The 18801-nt window shown below is 45.4% G+C and overlaps 1 protein-coding gene across 1 annotated transcript in view; it reads right to left on the reverse strand.

Moving 5' to 3' along the window:
• LYST (lysosomal trafficking regulator) overlaps window positions 1-18801 on the reverse strand; it is a 507705-nt gene that overhangs the window by 125988 nt on the left and 362916 nt on the right. The window contains exons 39-40 of the mRNA XM_088481579.1: window positions 9147-9391; window positions 6273-6339 (exon numbers count right to left, since the gene is read on the reverse strand). Coding sequence (XP_088337705.1) covers window positions 6273-6339; window positions 9147-9391 — 312 coding nt within the window. The remainder of the gene's footprint in view (window positions 1-6272; window positions 6340-9146; window positions 9392-18801) is intronic.

The raw sequence follows: 18801 nt of genomic DNA on the forward strand, positions 1-18801 counted from the left end.
GCTGCAGAGAGAAGGTTCATGGTGCCTTCTATAAAATACTGAGCAGAAAGCCAGGCATTTGACAGTTGTGAGGTACCTTTGAGCAGAGAGGAGCTCCATACTGTGTCATCGTTGGGTGCCAAATTGCCTTGAGGGCTGGATCAGAGGAAGAGTACGAGGAAGCCCAATCATCAGCTCCTTCGGCTTGTGAGTGTGTCCTGGTGCCAAGCGGAGGGGTCTGATGGTGTCACAGTAGGGCACAGTATAAAGAAACTGCCGTATTGACGTAGAAGGAGAAAGCACCAAAGGTGTGTCCCCAAACAGCCACCAGTGAATGCAGAGGGAAGGCAGATATCTTGGACTCTCCTCCAGATTGGAAGGAGTCTTTTAGAATGCTGGAGGCGGATAAAATCTGGAGTTGTCAAGTAAATGCTTTAGCAGATCAAGAAACAATAAAAAAGGGAGCACTGTGAGTCCTGCAATTAACCCCTTCTCATGCAAGAAATACACAAAGCAGACAATTTCTTGATATAAAAGACCATTACTAGCAGAGAGAACTGATACTACAGTTATTGTCTCATCTAAAATGTCTTTTTGCATAAGGAGTAACATTACACTGCAAATGTATAGTCAATTTAGAAAGAGAACTTAAATCAACAGACTGAAGGTTCACTATTAAGAAATGTAGCTATTGCTGAAAAGTTACCTTGGGAATAATAATACGGCAGTAGGAGGCTTTAACAGTGATTGGAACTCAAGGAATGTAATGAATAGTTAGAGAAGAGCTCCCATCAGAAAGGAAAATTACTGTACATGTTTCTATATTATAGTGGAATAGAAGTATAAAGATCTCTACTAAAGTAGCTAATCAATCCCGCATTCAGTCGCACACACAGGAGTGCAGGGTGTGCGGTACACGCGGGCCCCCCTGGTCCAGGGGGGCCCACACCGCACACTCTGCACCCTATTATCTATAACTTACCTCTCCGAGGTCCCAAGTCGGGTCTCTCAGCGCTGCTCAAAACGCCGGAAAATGGGCGCCAGGGCCATTTTTTTGGCATTTTGCGCATGCGCTGTGAGGAAATCAACAGGAAAATGGTGGCTGCGTCATTCCCCCTGCGATCTGTGCATGCGCAGTAGACTCTGGGCACACTCTAGTGCCTAGAGTCTACTGATTCTGCGGTGGCCGGCCAGCCACGTCAGTCGGCTGCTGGGGTGAAAGGAGGAGGCCCGTGACGATGGATTCACATGGGCCCCCTCCTCTCTAAAAATGCCCCTGCGCACACAAAGTATTGCGTATCATATTAATCAGCACAATCTCCTGGTGTATCCTAGTCGCATCACAATGTGACAGACACATTTTCAGGCCAAAAGGACACCCTACACCAGCAGAGTCATACAAGACCTGGTACACTAAGAGGGGCTGTTTGGCGTGACTGCAACAAGAATGTATAAAGACATCTGTAGATATGAGAGAGTGTAGGCCAAAGAAAGTACAACCATGGCCAAAAGTTTTGAGAATGACTCAAGTATTGGTTTGCTGCTTCAGTGTTTTTAGACCTATTTGTCAGATGTTACTATGGTATAGTGAAGTAAAGTTACGAGGTGAGCTCTCGGAGGACAGAAACCTCCCGTGGAGCAGAAGGGCATATATATTATATATAATATTTTGCAAATCCGGCACTCACTGTAAGAAAGTTCCTCACTCCATTGCCCTCCGGATAGTGTCGAGAGGTGAAAATTGTACAGGATACCAGATAACGGCAGCACTCAGGGATTTAGAATAAAACACGGCACAGCAGTCAGCTAATATCGACGTTTCAATGCGTCCTGGTGAAAATGCTGTCGCATTGAAACGTCGATATTAGCTGACTGCCATATCGCGTTTTATATATATGCTACAGGTTGAGTTACACATAACGTGTGAGCGCCATGTGACTCGATAGTTACGAGTCTTTTAGTGAGACTTTTTACCTTCAAATGAGTCTTAGTCGCTCAGCGAATTGAACACACAAGTAGCTTCTGCTGATTAAAATAAGTGGCATGCCTATGTTCTGTGCGTGACTGCAGGTGTATCTGCATGCGAAATGCTACGTTATAGTGTCACTGGCTGTGACACTAACGTATCGTTTCACATGCATACACCCGCTGCTACGAGCGGCTCTCCTTCTCTGCAGCCACCCGCGTCACACTGTGGTGTGATCCCGGCAGCTTGTTCCCCTACTTCCTGTTAGCAGCTGCAGCTCCCATGGGACCGCTCAGATATAGTTTTAAGGGGCCAGGCGCACCATAGGTAACGTCACATGGGCACCAAATTCAAGTCTCCTCCTATATAAGGAGGTGCCAGAGTATATGCTCCCAAACCATACCCGTGTCCCAGTCTGCTCGTTTCTGACCTTGGCTTCTTTGTGACCTGACTCAGTATCATTCCTGGTACTGCACTTCGTATTCCAGGAATCAACCTTGGCTTTCCTCCGTGACCTGTTTACATCTGCTCACTGGTACCGTCTTGTCGGTTTGGTTCTGACCCGGCTTGCCTATGTGGTACTCCACTCTATCTAGAGAACACCAGCACCTGTACAAGGGGACATGGCCATTACCTGCATTCACAGGTCCTTGCGGGGGTCCCTGGTGAATACCGCCAGCACGTTAGACTGGGTCATGCTAATCCTGAAGTACGAGCTAGCATCAATTATCCGTGAGTTGTGACAACTAGCCTCTGAAATCAATTTCCATAGTTAAATGAATGCTTCTAATGTTCCCTGCATCTTTGAGACATCATCAGGCACAATCCCTCAATTTATTTATTTTTTCAGCAGTAAGAATGGCGGATGCTAGTTCCTGAAAGAAGGTATCACTTCTAACAAGGCCAGTCCCACCTTATACCCCCCCAGATTGTACTTCATAAGTGTACTTATGCAGAGACTTAAAACCAGAGCATCTATATTATCTGCTCTTGCTAGTAGCGGCCCCTGCCTATCCTTACCAGGGGTGTTTTAAGAGATTGTTGGACGTGGTTTTGGCTCTGCCCCTTCCAGCTTTTGGGTCCACTCCAAAAGCGCAAGAATCTATATTCATATGTTGGCTCTGAACTGTCAATTGTTGACAGCCTAGATTTGACATATGATAGCTTCTTGTGCTGTCCTGTGTGTGAGATACTCACTGCGAGTGTTTAGTGTCAGCAGCTGCAGCAGTCTCACCCAGAGTTGCAGAAAGAGAATTGCAGTTGCAGCACAAGATGAAGCCAAGAGCCGTACAGATGTCGGTATGTACATTCAACAGGATTAGTAGTTTCTCTGAAAGGCATCTGTGTGGCCTCAGTCAGAGTATGACTGACACTTTATTTTGCAGCATTGGAAACTGGGTGCAGGGTGAGCAGCACGGGATCCGTGTACACTGAGCACCCTGTATCCATTTGTAATACAACAGAGATCCTGACTCCATAGCTAAAATGGCAGAGGGGGGAAAAAAACCCAGAATGGAGGGTAGCACAGCCCTGTCTTCTTTTCTGTAGGGACTATGAAGGAGGGGTGCATTAACAACATTGTGTATGCTTCCATGGAGGAGGAGGAGGAAAGTGTATTTTGTTACATATTTTATTAAAGATATTTATGCTAATGTACTACAGAAAGAAAGCCAATATAAAGTAGGCTAGTTTAGACCAAGATTTTAAAAAAAGTCATTCATGAGAAGCAATGTGTAAAATGTGGTCATGTCATGGACTGCTATGTTATTTTTTGAAGGAATTCATACAAGATAATTGAGAACTTCTGCAACAGGATAAATCAATTTTTATAGTTATCAAAATAAAACAATTAAAACAAATAATTGTCTTTACCTAGAGAAAGAGAGTAAAATGTATATATTGTAATTGTGTTCACATACATTATACCTGCCACTCTGTCTCCTTGTCAGTGTTATAAATTTGGTTCTGTTTTTCCCTCTTAGATAATTATGTCATTGCTGTATGAATATAAGTTAACAGCATTTTTTAAATATAAATGAACTTAAGCAATGTGTTAGGTGGCAAGCAGCTAGCTGGTCTTAAGGTGCCCATCTACTAGTAGATCAGGGAAAGGCGGTACGATTACGTCATCGCAATGGTACTGTCATTCCCCTAGGGGGTGCAGTGCCTACACTGAACGATTGATAGTGTAGGCACATCAATCATCCCCGAACATGGCCAATCTGTCGTTATCGGCAGATCGGCCTGCATGTTCGGCCGATGATTGATGTTGGAAACGACCAACGGGAGCGTGCATCACTAGTCGTTTCCGACATTTGGGTGCACGATTTGTTTACGATTTGCGGCCGATTACTGAGCGATTGCACGATTACGATGTCGTAATCGAGCAATCATACAGTGTAATCGGCTAGTGGATGGGCACCTTTAGAAAGCAGTCACTGGATAGTCAGTGTAATAGTGCCATGCATTACCAGTATCTATTCTGTGATGGCGTCTGGAGTCGGGGAACCCCCTCTTGCCGCTGCTGATGGTAAGCGGCGCCTGAAGCCGGGGGAACCCCCTGTTGCTGCTGCTGGTAAGCAGTGCCTGGAGTCGGGGGAAATAGCTCCTGCCGCTGCTAATGGTAAGCGGCGCCCCTCCTGTACATGGAAGACCAAGGATAGCATTGTACCCCTTCAAATCTGTACCCCCTAACTAGCTGCTGGGCAGAAGATTAACCCTCTGCATCTCCTAACCAACTGCTGGGCAGACAATTAACCCTCTGCAACCCTTAACCAACTATTGGGCAGATAATTAACCCTCTGCATCCCCCAACCAGAGGCTGGACAAAAGATTAACCTTCTGAATACCTTAATCATCTTAGACATTAACACTACACATCTCCCATGCATTGGACAACACATTATTAAATCTTTCTATTCTATAGACACTGTCACAGCTTTAGCTTTCATAAACCTTTACACTCCAGCTGTCGGGCACAGTGGTATACATTTATATACTTTGCGCAGTCACGCATTAACCCTTACTCAACTATAAAAACAATCACTTGCATACATGTAAAAAGATTTTTATCTCTCTATATTAATAATTTCTACCACCTCAATATGTAGGTACCAGCATTAACCACATGGTATGTCAGATGTGACACCATTAACCCTATGCATCCCCCTATGCTCCATCAGATACAGCATTAACCCCACACAGAATGATTCCTGTTAATGCTTTACCAGACAGCTTTAACTTCTTGTATTCCTCCTTATGTCCATCGTCAGACACAGCATTAACCATTTGCATCCCTCCATGCCCCATCAAAAACAGTATTAAACCGTTGTATCCCTGAATGCACTTAGACAAGGATTAACCTTCTGTAACACTCCATGCACTGTCAGACACAGCATTAACCAATCGTATCTCTCCATGTCCCATAACACAGCTTTAACTCTTTGTTTCCCTACATGCACCATCAGATACAGCGTTAAATCCATGTATGCTTCAATGCCCCGTCAGACACAGTATTTACGCTTGTTTACCCCTATGACCCGTCAGACACTGTTAACCCTGTGTATCCCCCCATACCTCAGTCAGACAAGGTTACCCCTGCATACCCCGGTCAGACAAGGTTACCCCTGTGTACCTCTCCCCATACCTTGGTCAGACACGATTACCCCTGTGTACCCCCCATCGCTCGGTTAGACACGGGGATCTCCCGCTGCTGATAGTATGTGGCGTCTGAAGCCTTTGGAAATAGCTCTTACCGCTGCTAATGATAAGCAGCGCCCCTCCTGTACTTGGAAGTCCAGGGATAGCACTGTTCCTCTTCAAAACAGCGCTGCCGTCATTTAAATCAGACGCCAGCCGCAAGCCAATTTGAGTTTCCAGACCGGCAGCTGCTGCTGATTGGCTGCCGGTCAGAGAGTCTCCAATACAGAGTAAAATACGCGCTATAGCGCGTATATGCGAACACTGCTGTAATAGGTATAGACTCGTGAAATTTGTGTTTTAATGTATCCTTAGAAATCATTAGTAATGTTAAAGTAACATGGCCAAAATGCCACATATTGTCTGATAGTCCTTCAAAGTAGCTTTGGGTAACAGTACAGAAGGCAGGCATATACATCGTAGTGGACTATCAAATAATATAGCAGAATGGTTACTCCAAGACTGCTGCTACAACAAAGTATCGTTTTTGGCACAAGCACATAACAGGAAGCTGTGCATGTCATTGTCTCCAAATATTAATTAAATTGTACTATGCAAAATTTACTAATTCATTACTTTTAATTGGGATAAGATGTAAGATGTGCCTTAAATAATTAGTCATAGATACCTTATAGTTATCTATGTACCGGTCTTCCTTTACTTTTGATTGTACAGCAATAGGCTTGGAAAGATTCCTATAAGATGAAAAAAAGAATATTTTAAACTAGTGCAGAGTAAATAGTAGATATATATTTTCAATAATACAGTTATCATAATTCAATCAATGTTACCACCTGTCAAAAGTATAATAAATGTAACATTTGTATAGACTCCATAGGAACAACTTTCTATGCTTAAATACAAAACAAGACAGACCGGCTGCTCCAGCTTCATTTGTATGCCCTACACTGAATCAGACAGGTGAGTGGGGCCTGTTCTATACTGGAAGGGGGCATTACTGGGGGCTCTGCATAAGGGGCATTACTGGGGGCGCTGCATAAGGGGTATTACTGGGGGCGCTGCATAAGGGGCATTACTGGGGGCGCTGCATAAGGGGCATTACTGGGGGCATAACATAAGGGGTATTACTGGGGGCATAACATAAGGGGTATTACTGGGGGCTCTGCATAAGGGGCATTACTGGGGGCGCTGCATAAGGGGTATTACTGGGGGCATAACATAAGGGGTATTACTGGGGGCTCTGCATAAGGGGCACTACTAAGGACATTACTGGGGGCTCTGTATAAAGAGGCATTACTGGGGGCTCTGCATAAGGGGCATTACTGGGGGCTCTGCATAAGGGGCATTACTGGGGGCTCTGCATAAGGGGCATTACTGGGGGCTCTGCATAAGGGGCATTACTGGGGGCTCTGCATAAGGGGCACTACTAAGGACATTACTGGGGGCTCTGCATAAGGGGCATTACTGGGGCACTGCATAAGGAGCACTTCTAGGGGCAATACTGGGGCACTACTAGGGACATTACTGGGGGCACAATATAAACTGCATTACTGGGTCACTGCATAAGGTGCACTTCTAAGGGCACTACTAGGGACATTACTGGGGGCTCTGCGTAAGGGGTACTACTAGGGACATTACTGGGGCACTGCATAATGGGCACAAATTCAGGGGGCATTGCAAAAGGGGCTCTAATATAGGGTGGAACTGCATAAGGGGCACTGCATTGGTTTTTCATAAAAAATATTTCAAAATTGCATATAAGACTTTTTTTTTGATGCGGCCCAAACACTCGTAGACCTTGAATATTCTGCCCGGTTGGTATTTTGAGTTTGACATGTCTGTCCTAGAGGGACTTCTGCTATCACATATAGGGGTTTATGTATCAAGCAGTGAAAAGTGTGGAAAAGCGGACCAGTGGAGAAGTTCCCCATAGCAATCAATCAGCTCCTACTTATTATTTTATAGACTGTCACTGTAATTGATAAATTCTACTTCAGATCTGATTGGTTGCTATGGACAACTTCTCCACACTTTTCACTGCTTGATACATAAATCCCTTATATTTGTTTGTACTTTAAATCTCCTATGGCCTGAAATAACTTAAAAAATATAAACCTAAAGTGATGAGTATATGATAAGGTTGATCAGAAGATACATTAGTTGTTCTGTGGTATAGTATGGATTAGGTAGTAAAGGTACATAAACTGGTAGGTGTAGAAAACATCATTCAAAACAACACATATTGTACTTGTGGAGACATATAGGGAAATGTATCAAACCTTCTAAAGAGTGGACAAGTGAAGAACTTAACCATTGTACTCTTTAGAAGGTTTGATACATTTCCCTATAGGTCTCAATCAAGTGTAATGTCATGTATGTTTATTTTGATTAATATTTTTTACACCTACCAGTTCATGTACCCAAATAATATATACTGTACCACAGTACAACTGATGTCTCTTCTTATCAACCTAATCATATAGTCATTATTTCTTATTTGAGACTACATGAAATTTTATAGCAGAAAAAATCCAGGGATGTCCATTTCAGTGGAGATAAAATATATATATATATATATATATATATACACACACACATACACACACGCATATATATATATATATATATATATATATATATATATATACATATACACACACACACACATATATTTATTTGCTCTTACTATTCCATACAGTGTGTATGGCTAATCATAAAATTTATACAATGAGTTGCTACTGAAGGTTAACTTCTGAAAATGCATCAAATAAACTGTAAGACACAAACAATATGTTTAAAGTAAAGCTAGATGGAAGGTGTATGCACGTTATATTGCATGAGAAAAATAATTCAAAATTTGAAGACAGATAAACAGTTACAAAAGAGGGCGTGTGCTAGTTAAACTCTAAGGGGTCATTCAATTAGGTGCGAGTTGCTGTTTTCTCTGCATTTTGCAATGCACTTAACCAGAGAAAACTTGCATTTGCACATCCCTGAGGGTGAGAGATGGAAGTGAAAATCCTTATTTTAAGGATAAAATGTAGGGACACCGTGCTGAACCCTTTGACATACCGTCACTTCCCCTCCAAAATGTCAAACACGAAGGGGACGTGGCACCGCAAACACCGGGCCACAACCCAGCAGCATAACAACGTAACTGGGCTTCGATGTCACACAGAGGGGACGGGGCTATAAGCTCGGCCACTGGCTCCAGTAAGTAGAGCATTGCCCAGAGCATCCTAAGGACACTCATGGCGGCTCTGCAGTAGCGATAGTGGCTGCAGGGTGCCATTCAAGCCACATGCAAGTGCCGTGGGACAGAGACAGTGCCACCCACAGAGCTCTGTGTGGCAGCACCGCTCACACATACCTAGTTAAGGCCCTGCCACAACCCTTAATGTGCGTAGAGTCTGCAGTGGCGCACTGGGTGACACCAACCCTAGTGACCCTACTGCAAATTTTACATAATTTATGGATGCACAGCAAACAGTAAACTGCTTAAAGCAAACTGAGATACAGTAGAAACAGTAAAATACAGTACCTGTACACTGAGGTGCTGCTCAGGTCAAGTGTTTCGCTGGTGTAATCATTCAGTATGAATGGAAAAACTGGATATTGCATTAGATCATTGAATGATCGGCCAGCATGCTTATTTAAATGAGTAAGGTATTCAAAGTTGGTTATCTGCCCAGAGCACCAGAGCTGAGTAAGAGCTGTAATATTTCCATACTCCAGTAGATTTGGTAAATTATTGGTCAATATTTTGTGGTAAACATCATCTCGCACCTTAAAAAAAAGGAAAAATAGATGAATCCAAAATAAAGTAAAAAAAAGTCTGAGACAGGAAACAAACATGTATAAAGTAGATCATTTCCTTTTACTTCGAGGTCCATAGGGTACACAGGGAGACCACGGTGGTAATGTGGTTGAAGAGATCCAGGCCCAAACACTTAAAGATTTCAGCTCCCAGGATGCCTCGGATACCCCGCCCCCAGCCACAGGCCTTCAGTTTTGTAAACAAGACTCAAGGCAGGAGAAGGAAAGAGGAGAAATAAGAACAATCGTACACCAGATGCACTCTCACACAAGATGAGGGAATCTGTGACCGATAGAAAAATACCCAATGCAGCCAGGTGTGTCAGGGTGGGTGCCCTGTGGACCCTATGGACCTCGAATAAAAAGAGTTATTAATGGTAAGTCTACCATAACTCTTATTTTCTTCAGGGTCCATAGGGTTCCACAGGGATACCATGGGGATGTCCTAAAGCAGTTCCCCTAAGGGTGGGGATGCTCCTGAGCAGAAAGGAGAACTCGTCGCCAAAAGGAAGCATGCTGAGAGGCAAAAGTATCAAATGCGTGGAACCTGAGAAAAATGTGAACAGAAGACCACGTGGCTGCCTTGCACAATTGCTCAGCAGAGGAACTACAACTAAACGCCCAAGATGACCTTGAGGCGCCTATCCATTAGCAGATAAATTGAACGACTGACCAATATATATCGTTCAGTTGTTCAATTTATCTGCTATGGATAGGCCCTGAACGATGACAGATGCGCACTCCCGCGGCTGATAAATTGAATCTTTCATCTCTCCAACATGTTGGTCAATTATCACATATCGCTGCCAGATATTATAAATATATGGCAGTTTATATGCCGTAAACGACGAATGACGAAAGATATTAGCAGCAGCTACAGAGTGCTGCAGAGAAAAAAATCCATCCCTGAATGTCATGCGATATAGTTCATCGTTCGTCTTTTGCCAAAATCTGTCATGTACATGACAGATATCTTTCAGCACAGCCACCGGAATTTTCAATAGATATCTTTTGTCTTTCATCTTTCAGAAAAACATCTGCTAATGGATAGGCCCCTTTACATACCTAGTAGAATGTGCTGTCACCATGTTTGGGACAGGAAGATCAGCCTGTGTATACACCTGAGAGATAGTCATGCGTAACCATCGAGACAAGGTCTGCTTGCTAACTGGCCATCCTCTTTTGTGAAAACTGTATAATACAAAAAGAGAATCTGATTTTCTAACAGAGTATGTATGCTCCACATAGATACGGAGAGCACAAACTACATCCAGGGAGGCTTCACCTACTGAGAGGTCTGGAGCCTGAAAAGCTGGAACTACAGTTTCTTCAGTTACATGAAAACGGGACACTACCTGAGGACGCTAACCCTCCCTGGTGCGAACAGCTCTATCCTGGTGAAAAATAAAAAATTCAGAACGACAAAAGCGCTGCCAAATCAGAGATTCTGCGTGTAGAAGAGAAAGCGAGGAGAAAAAAAAAAGTGTCTTCGCTGTCAACCATTTCAATTCTATAGAGTCCAGAAGTTCAAAATGGGGGAGCTTGTAGTCCCTTAAGAACCAAAGACAGATCCCACGGTGCTACCGGTGGGACAAAAGGAGGCTGTACTTGCAGAACTCCCTGAAAAAAATTCTAACATCTGGTAAAGAAGCAATCTTTGTCTGGAACCAGACTGACAATGCAGAAACCTGCACTCTAAAACGAAATTGCAAGGCATAGACTAAGATCAAACCCAGCCTAGAAAAAAGCCAGTACCCAGGAAACCCTACACACCTAAGCGTCATACTTTCTGACCACTGACCGAAAGAATGCCAAACCCTGTAATAGATGCGGTCAGAGGCAGGCTTTCGTGCTCTAAGCATCGTTTAAATCACAGGGCTGGAGAAACTTTTGGCTCTTAAGATGGAAGATTCAAGAGCCGTGCCGTCAAAGCCAGATGAGGTAAATCCAGATGCCGGCAGGGACCCTGCGATAACAGATCCTGCCATAGAGAAAGAGGATATGGACTGTCTATGAATAGATTCTGTCGGTGAAGCAATGACATCTGGGCCAAGCCAGAGCCACTAGTATTACTGTTCCGCCTTCCTGCTTAAATTTCCTGAGGATTCTTGTGAGGAGGAAAGAGATACACCAGCTTGAAGTCCCATCTTACTGCCAGTGCGTCCACAAATGTTGCTGATGGGTCTCTGTACCTGGACTCATACCTGAGGATCTTGTGGTTGTGACATGATGAAACTGAGCATACCCCACCATGTCAAAAGTGGATCCCATTGATACCAGGACCTGCATCGATGATAGAATGGAAACCTTTCGCTTGCTTAGCAGTTTGCATACTCACAATGATAGAGCCACAATCTTGTCCTCTGGTATAAAAACCCTTTGTGCCTGAGAATCCTGAAGTGCTCCCAGATGTACCATCTGCTGTGTTGGAGAAAGAGGATTTCTTCCAATTGGTGATCCAGCCGTGCTTTTGTAGGCAGGCTATGGTCAGTTGAAGATGGTGTTGTAAAGCAACTGGAGTTTGTGCCATATCAAAAGGTCATCCAGATATGGCAGTATTCTGATTCCCTGATGCCTGAGATAGGCCATCATGACTGCCATTATCTTGGTAAATACCTGGGGGGCAGGTGATAGGCCAAAGGGCAGTGTCTGAAATTTGTAATGTTGTAGGACAGCAAACCGTAGAAATTGTTGGTGGGATGGCATAATAGGAACATGCCGATACGCATCCTGAATGTCCAGGGAAACCATAAAATCCCCAGGCTCCATTTCCAAAATAACTGACTGGAGAGTTTCCATATGGAACTTGGGCACATGGATAAACCTGTTGAGGGTTTTTAGATTTAGAATAGGGTGATGAGAGCCATTCGGTTTCTGAACCAAAAATAGATTGGTATAATAACCCCTTCCTTGTTGCAAGGATCCGGGATTATTAGCCCTGCCTGCAGCAGGAAGTGAATGGCCTCCTGAAGGGCCTTGACCACACCTGATGGAGTATCTGTGCAAAAAAACTTCTGGAGAGGATGCCTCCGGAAAGTGAGGGCATACCCCTGAGAGACCACTTCTCGGACCCAGACATCTGTTGTTTGATGCCAGTAATCCGCAAACTGAAGAAGTCGGCCTCCCACCCTGGGGTTCCCCAGGAGGAGGCTCGTCCCGTCAAGCCGAGGGTTTGTCTCCCAGCTTAGAAGCTGGAAGTCTGGCTGGCCCAGACCCCTAAGTTTGTCGCATGGATGTCCTGCGAAAACTAGACAGTTTGGAGGAAGACTGTTCCTTTGCTCGTCCCTGAGGATGAAAGGACTGAAAAGAAAACTGCCTAGATCTTATTGTATCCGTAGATGTTAGAGTAGCTATTATCTTATCTAACTCTGCTCCAAAAAGTATATTTCCATAGAAAGGTAAGGTTTCCAGAGCCCTCTTTCATCCTGTATCAGCTTTCCAGGATCTTAACCAAAGGACCCTGCGCACCACTACTGAAGCTGCTGATGCTTTAGAAGCTAAAATTCCAGCATCTACTGCAGCTCATCCCAAATAAGAGGCCGCTTCCTGTATGTCGGAGATATACATCATCTGCTCTCTGGTAGAGAGTCTTCCAATGCCCCCCCTCCAGTCCATTCTTCAACAGCTCTGGCTACCCAGGCTCCAGCCATAGCTGGACGAGTACCAGCTCCAAATGATGAAAATATTGCCTTGAGACATGTTTCATTGTTCCTATCTGTCGAAATCTTAAAGGAAGATGCTGACGGAATAGGCAACGTAGCATCTTTGACTAAGTGTGTCACTTGAGCATCCACACTAGGAGGTACCTCCCACTTAGCACATTCATAAGCTGGGAAAGGATACAATGATGTTAATCTTTTATTCACATAAATTCGTTTATCAGTGTTCCATAAGCTCAGAATTAGGGAACTCAGTTTTGGCCATCTTCCGGTGTTGAACCAGCCCCTAATAAGAAGGCTCTCTGTTTAATCATTGTAGGATGCATTTAAACACCCTTACCAAAGAAGGAACATCCACTGTGGACAGATGGTCCTCCTCTCCCAAGCTAGACCCTGGAGAAGAAACCCTGCGCATCATCAGATTTGTCTGATGATGCTTCTGAATCGATATACTGAACAGACCGATAAACAGACTGATAAAAAGATAACTTACGCTTAGGCACCTTAGTAAGTACCGGTCTGCTTGCAACCACTGACTGATCCATACTCTGACTTGAGTGGGCATAAGCATCCATTCAGGAAGGATGTATAGGAGGTGCAACCTGAGACAAGGACTACCAAGATGGCTCTTGTACAGGGACAACTGGTGTGAGGTGGTTCTTGATAACAGACAGCAAACAAACCATCCTTTATAAAGTTCTTAAAGGACAAGCCCTCCAAACAGGCTTTACATGAAACAGTCACAGGGGCCTCCCCCCTCCTGATTCCCTTTACTTTTTCACATATCAATTATAAAGGTAACAATGCAATGTAATGTGACAACCTTCACAACTAACAAATAAATGTGAAGTATAAAGAAAAACCCCACACACCTGCACAGAGGGATGACGAGAAAAACTGATAGTTATAACTGACAGTCAGAAATAAAAGGCAGTATTAAACACAGCAGCTAGCAAACAGTCAAATTTAGTTGCATTGAGCTATGAATCAACTACTCAAAAACACAATGCTTGGTAGGATAAAGAGCACTATATACCTGGCCCATGGGAGAGGTATACAGGGAGACTGACCCAAAACCTCCTGAGATCAACAGCTACAGCAGCGCACCCGATAGGGGGCTATGAGCATCTCATATACATGAGGCGGGTAGGAGTAACGATTCAGATGAGTGAAAACCTTTGAAGGTACTGCATCTGGGTCGGGGTAAGGAGCTGCCGGGGGAGTGCCTACCCCCCCCAAAGCTGCATCAACCGACCGGGTACCTCGTGACAGCAGAAGAGTCTGCTGCCGATCCCCAGCGTCAGATTATAAGGTCCCGGTGGTCTAGTGAGGACGCGGATGCTCCGTGCCCTGATTGCAGCGACTTCCAGTGCGTCTCCTACGCCGAAAGCAAGGACTACCGCTCGTTATTCCTCATAAGCGAGGAGTCGCCTTACCTGACATCTCCGTGCGTCTGGTTGCAGTCCAGGTCCCAGCATTGCTGCTAGCAAGCTCAGCCGAGACCCGATGAAATCACCAGCCCAGTTACTGATGTTGCGGCCCGGCGGAAGTAGACAGCGTCGCAGTACATGTGTTTTAATTCAGATGCTCAGTACTGCCAACCCAAAAACATAGAAAATAAAAAGTAGAGATATGGTAAGAACTTATCCTTGTTATCTCTTTCTCTACGAGGTTCATAGGGTCCACATGGTGACCTTGGGGTATCGGTGATGCAGTGTCATCCAGGCACCTTACGCAGTAAATTCTTCTCCCAGGATGCAACGGGTCTCCCTCTATACCCTGCCCCTGGGAATGGAGGCTACTCAGTTACGTAGCAAGCCAAAGGCCGGAGGAGGATAAAAGAGAGAGAAGAAAGTCTGGAACACACTAGAATCACATTCTCACGCAGAAGTAGACAGAAAACCGGTGACGAGAGCGAAGCCCAACTGAAGCACAGGTGCGTCTGGGCGGGTGCCCTGTGGACCCTATGGACCTCGTAGAAAAAGAGATAACATGGGTAAGTTCTTACCATATCTCTACTTTTCTACTTCAGAATCCATAGAAGGTCCACAGGGTGACCTTGGGGATTCCCAAAGCAGTACCTTCAAGGGCGGGGACGCACAAGTGCATAAAGGAGAATCCGCCGCCCGAAGGAAGCATCCTGAGTGGCAAAGGTATCAAAAGAATAATACCTCAAAAAGGTCTGTATAGAAGACCATGTGGCCGCCTTACAAAGCTGTACAGCCGGGGCACCACGATGAGCTGCTAACGAAGGGCCCACAGACCGAGTAGAATGAGCAGTAACAGAGGGCGGGACTGGAAGGCCCACATGAATGGAATCCTCAGAATTTGTCATACGAAGCCATGTAGCCAAAGTTTGTTTATTGGCCAGCCATCCTCTCTTGTGTATACCATAAAGTACGAACAAGGAATCTGACTTCCGGAAAGAACTGGTACGATCCACATAAATCTTGAGGGCACGTACCACATCCAATGAGGCCTCCCCTGCCAAGAGGGAGTTAAAGGCCGGCACAATAATCTCCTCATTAATGTGGAAACTAGAGACCACCTTAGGAAGAAACCCAGGGCCTGATTCAGCTTTGGGAATATAGTGAGAATTAGCACTTAACTGTGTACCTGGACAAACCATATTGCAATGCAAGGGGTGTCAATACATTAATAAAATTGCATTTAGGGTGAATACTGGCTGCTTTTGCATGTAGCTCACAAATACTGCACAGCTTTATTATTACTTTACAATTTAGATGTCAGTTTGGACACCTCCCTCCCAAATCTAAATCTCTCTGCACATTTTAAATCTGCCCCACCTGCAGTGCAGCCTGGTTTCACCAAGATTATCAGTTAAGTGCTAAATCTCACTCTATTTCCAAAGCTGAATCAGGCCCCCAGAGCAAGTTCGAAGCACAGCCCTGTCCCTGTGAAAAACTAGAAATGGGGAACGACAAGAGAGAGCCCCCAAATCGGAAACTCTTCTGGCAGAAGCAATGGCCAGAAGAAAAACAGTCTTGGCAGTAAGCCATTTGAGGTCCACTGAGCCCAGTGGTTCAAAGGGAGGGCCCTAAGGAAAACAGCTAAATCCCAAGGCACTACAGGAGGGACAAAGGGAGGCTGGATACGAAGGTTCTCCTGCAGAAAGGTACGGATGTCAGGAAGCGGAGCAATCCTTCGCTGGAACCACACTGAAAGGGCTGCGATATGGACCTTCAGTGTAGCAAGGCGGAGACCAAGGTCCAAACCTGCCTTCAGGAAAGCCAACACTCTGGATATCCTAAACACCTGGGAGTCATAACTTCTTGGATGACACAATTCAAAATAGGTATGCCATACCCTATGGTAAATTCTAGCAGAAGCCGGATTACGTGCTCTGAGCATAGTGTTAACCACAGAGCCGAAAAAACCCATGGACCTTAATAGGGATGTCTCTAGAGCCACGCAATCAAAGACAGACACCCCAGATCTGGGTAGAGGCAAGGACCCTAAGACAACAGGTTCAGACGTTGAGGCAACAGCCACGGAGTATCGATGGAGAGACTCCGAAGATCTGAGTGCCATGAACGTCGGGGCCATGCTGGAGCTACAAGCAGGACCATGCCTCCCTCTTGCTTGAGCTTTCAAAGTACACGTGGAAGAAGGGAGAACGGAGGAAAAAGGTACACAAACTGGAAGGTCCACTTGACTGACAGAGCGTCCACCAAGAGAGCTCTGGCGTCTCTCGTCCTGGCCCCGTACTGAGGCAGCTTGTTTCCACGTCTGGAAGGCCCCACTTGTCCACTAGGAGCTGAAACACTTCTTGGTGAAAAGATCATTCCCCAGGATGAACATCATGACAGCTGAGGAGGTCCGCTTCCCAATTCAGCACTCCTGGAATGAACACTGCTGATATGGCTGGTAGATGGCCTTCCACCTATGTCAGAATGCGTGACACCTCTGTCATTGCCGCCTGACTTCGAGTTCCTCCTTGATGGTTTAGGTAAGCCACTGTCGTGGCGTTGTCTGACTGCACTTGCACAGGCTGAAGCAGGTGAAGCAGCAGCCTGGCTTGTAGTAGGGCTCTGAAAACTGCCCGAAGTTCCAATATGTTGATTGGTATCACAGATTCCTCTTTGGTCCACCTTCCTTGAAAGGAGTGTGGAATGGTCACTGCACCCCAACCCCAAACACTGGCATCCGTCGTCAGAAGGACACAGTCCGAGATCCAAAAGGGACGCCCCCTAGTGAGGTGGATCGTCTGTAGCCACCAAGTCAGAGACAGGCACACCTCTGGAGAGAGCACCATCTTTTTTGTCCGTATATGATGGGGAAAACCGTCCCACTTGGAGAGGATTGATTGCTGCAGAGGCCGGGAATGAAACTGGACATACTCCACCATGTCGAACGTTGCCACCATAGATCCCAGTAACTGCATTGCTGAGTGGACTGACACTCTGGAAATCGTGAAGGCATCTGCGTACACACGTCTGCAAAGTGGAGATCTTTTCTGCTGTCAGAAAAATCCTCTGCTGTTGTGAATCCAACAGGGCTCCCAGATGGAGCATCCTTTGAGATGGAATCAGTGAGGACTTTTTCCAATTTATCAACCACCCATGTACCTGGAGCATAAATATTGTTAGCTGCAGGTGGTGGTGAAGCACCTCTGGGGACCCTGCTAGGAGCAAGAGGTTGTCCAGGTAAAGTAACAGGCGGATCCTCTGCAGCCTCAGATGGACAGCCATTGCTGCCATGACCTTTGTAAACACCTGAGGTGCAGTGGCAAGGTCAAATGGCAGAGCCTGAAACTGGAAGTGTTGTTGTGACACCGCAAACCTGAGAAAACATTGGGAAACAATCGGAATATGCAGGTATGCATCCTGAATAGCCAAATATATCATAAAATCCCTAGGTTCCATAGCCAGTAACTGAGCGTAGGGTTTCCATTCCGCAGAGGGATCTGGAGGTGTATAACACTGCAAACATAGCTCCTCAGAGTCCCCTGCCCCTAACACTGCTGTACATTTTTACAAAACAGCTTAGTAGGAGCCTAATTAGGCATATCACTCTCACTACCAGTCTTTAGTGAAGAAGATACCACTCTATAGATGTGACTTAATATGGTCACAGCCAGCGACTTTAGCCACACCCGCACAACACCAGTGATATGGCTCAAAATAGCAGAATAGGTACAGGGACAGCGAAAAAATGGCTTACAGTTATAGAAAGAGAAACTCAGACAGACAGCGCTAGCATACAGTCGCAAACAATGCAAAACAACAACAATACCTGCACTTAATGGCACTTATTAGTCAACTACACAGACTTTGCGTCTAGTAGGACAAAGCGCTACATATACTGTCCACCACCAGGCGGAGAGGTACAGTATTGTAGGGGGACCCGGACTCCGCACCGCCCGCCGCTGAAGAACTCAGGGGGGTGGAGCCGGAAGAAGGAAGCTGTCACAGCCCAGCCAGACCGTGGTGGAAAGGTGCACTGTGCAGCGGGGAGGAGCCGGCTCTGAAACAGGGAAGACTGCAACCCCTGGCCAGCGATTAACTGAAGCGTTTCGGCCAAACACCAATCGTAAGGGAAAAGGCGCAAGATACGCAAATGATGCACTCGCAAGTTGCGTCGTTAAGATGGGATCGTTAGCTGGACGACCAAGGGGAGGATGCGGCCGTAAGAAAAAATACACCCCCTTCTCGTTCGCTTTACACGTCATATCTGGGCATATAAGGATTAATCGAGACC

The sequence above is a fragment of the Taudactylus pleione genome, unplaced genomic scaffold, assembly GCF_031769625.1.
Source record: "Taudactylus pleione unplaced genomic scaffold, aTauple2 ptg000275l, whole genome shotgun sequence".
Taxonomy (NCBI): domain Eukaryota; kingdom Metazoa; phylum Chordata; class Amphibia; order Anura; family Myobatrachidae; genus Taudactylus; species Taudactylus pleione.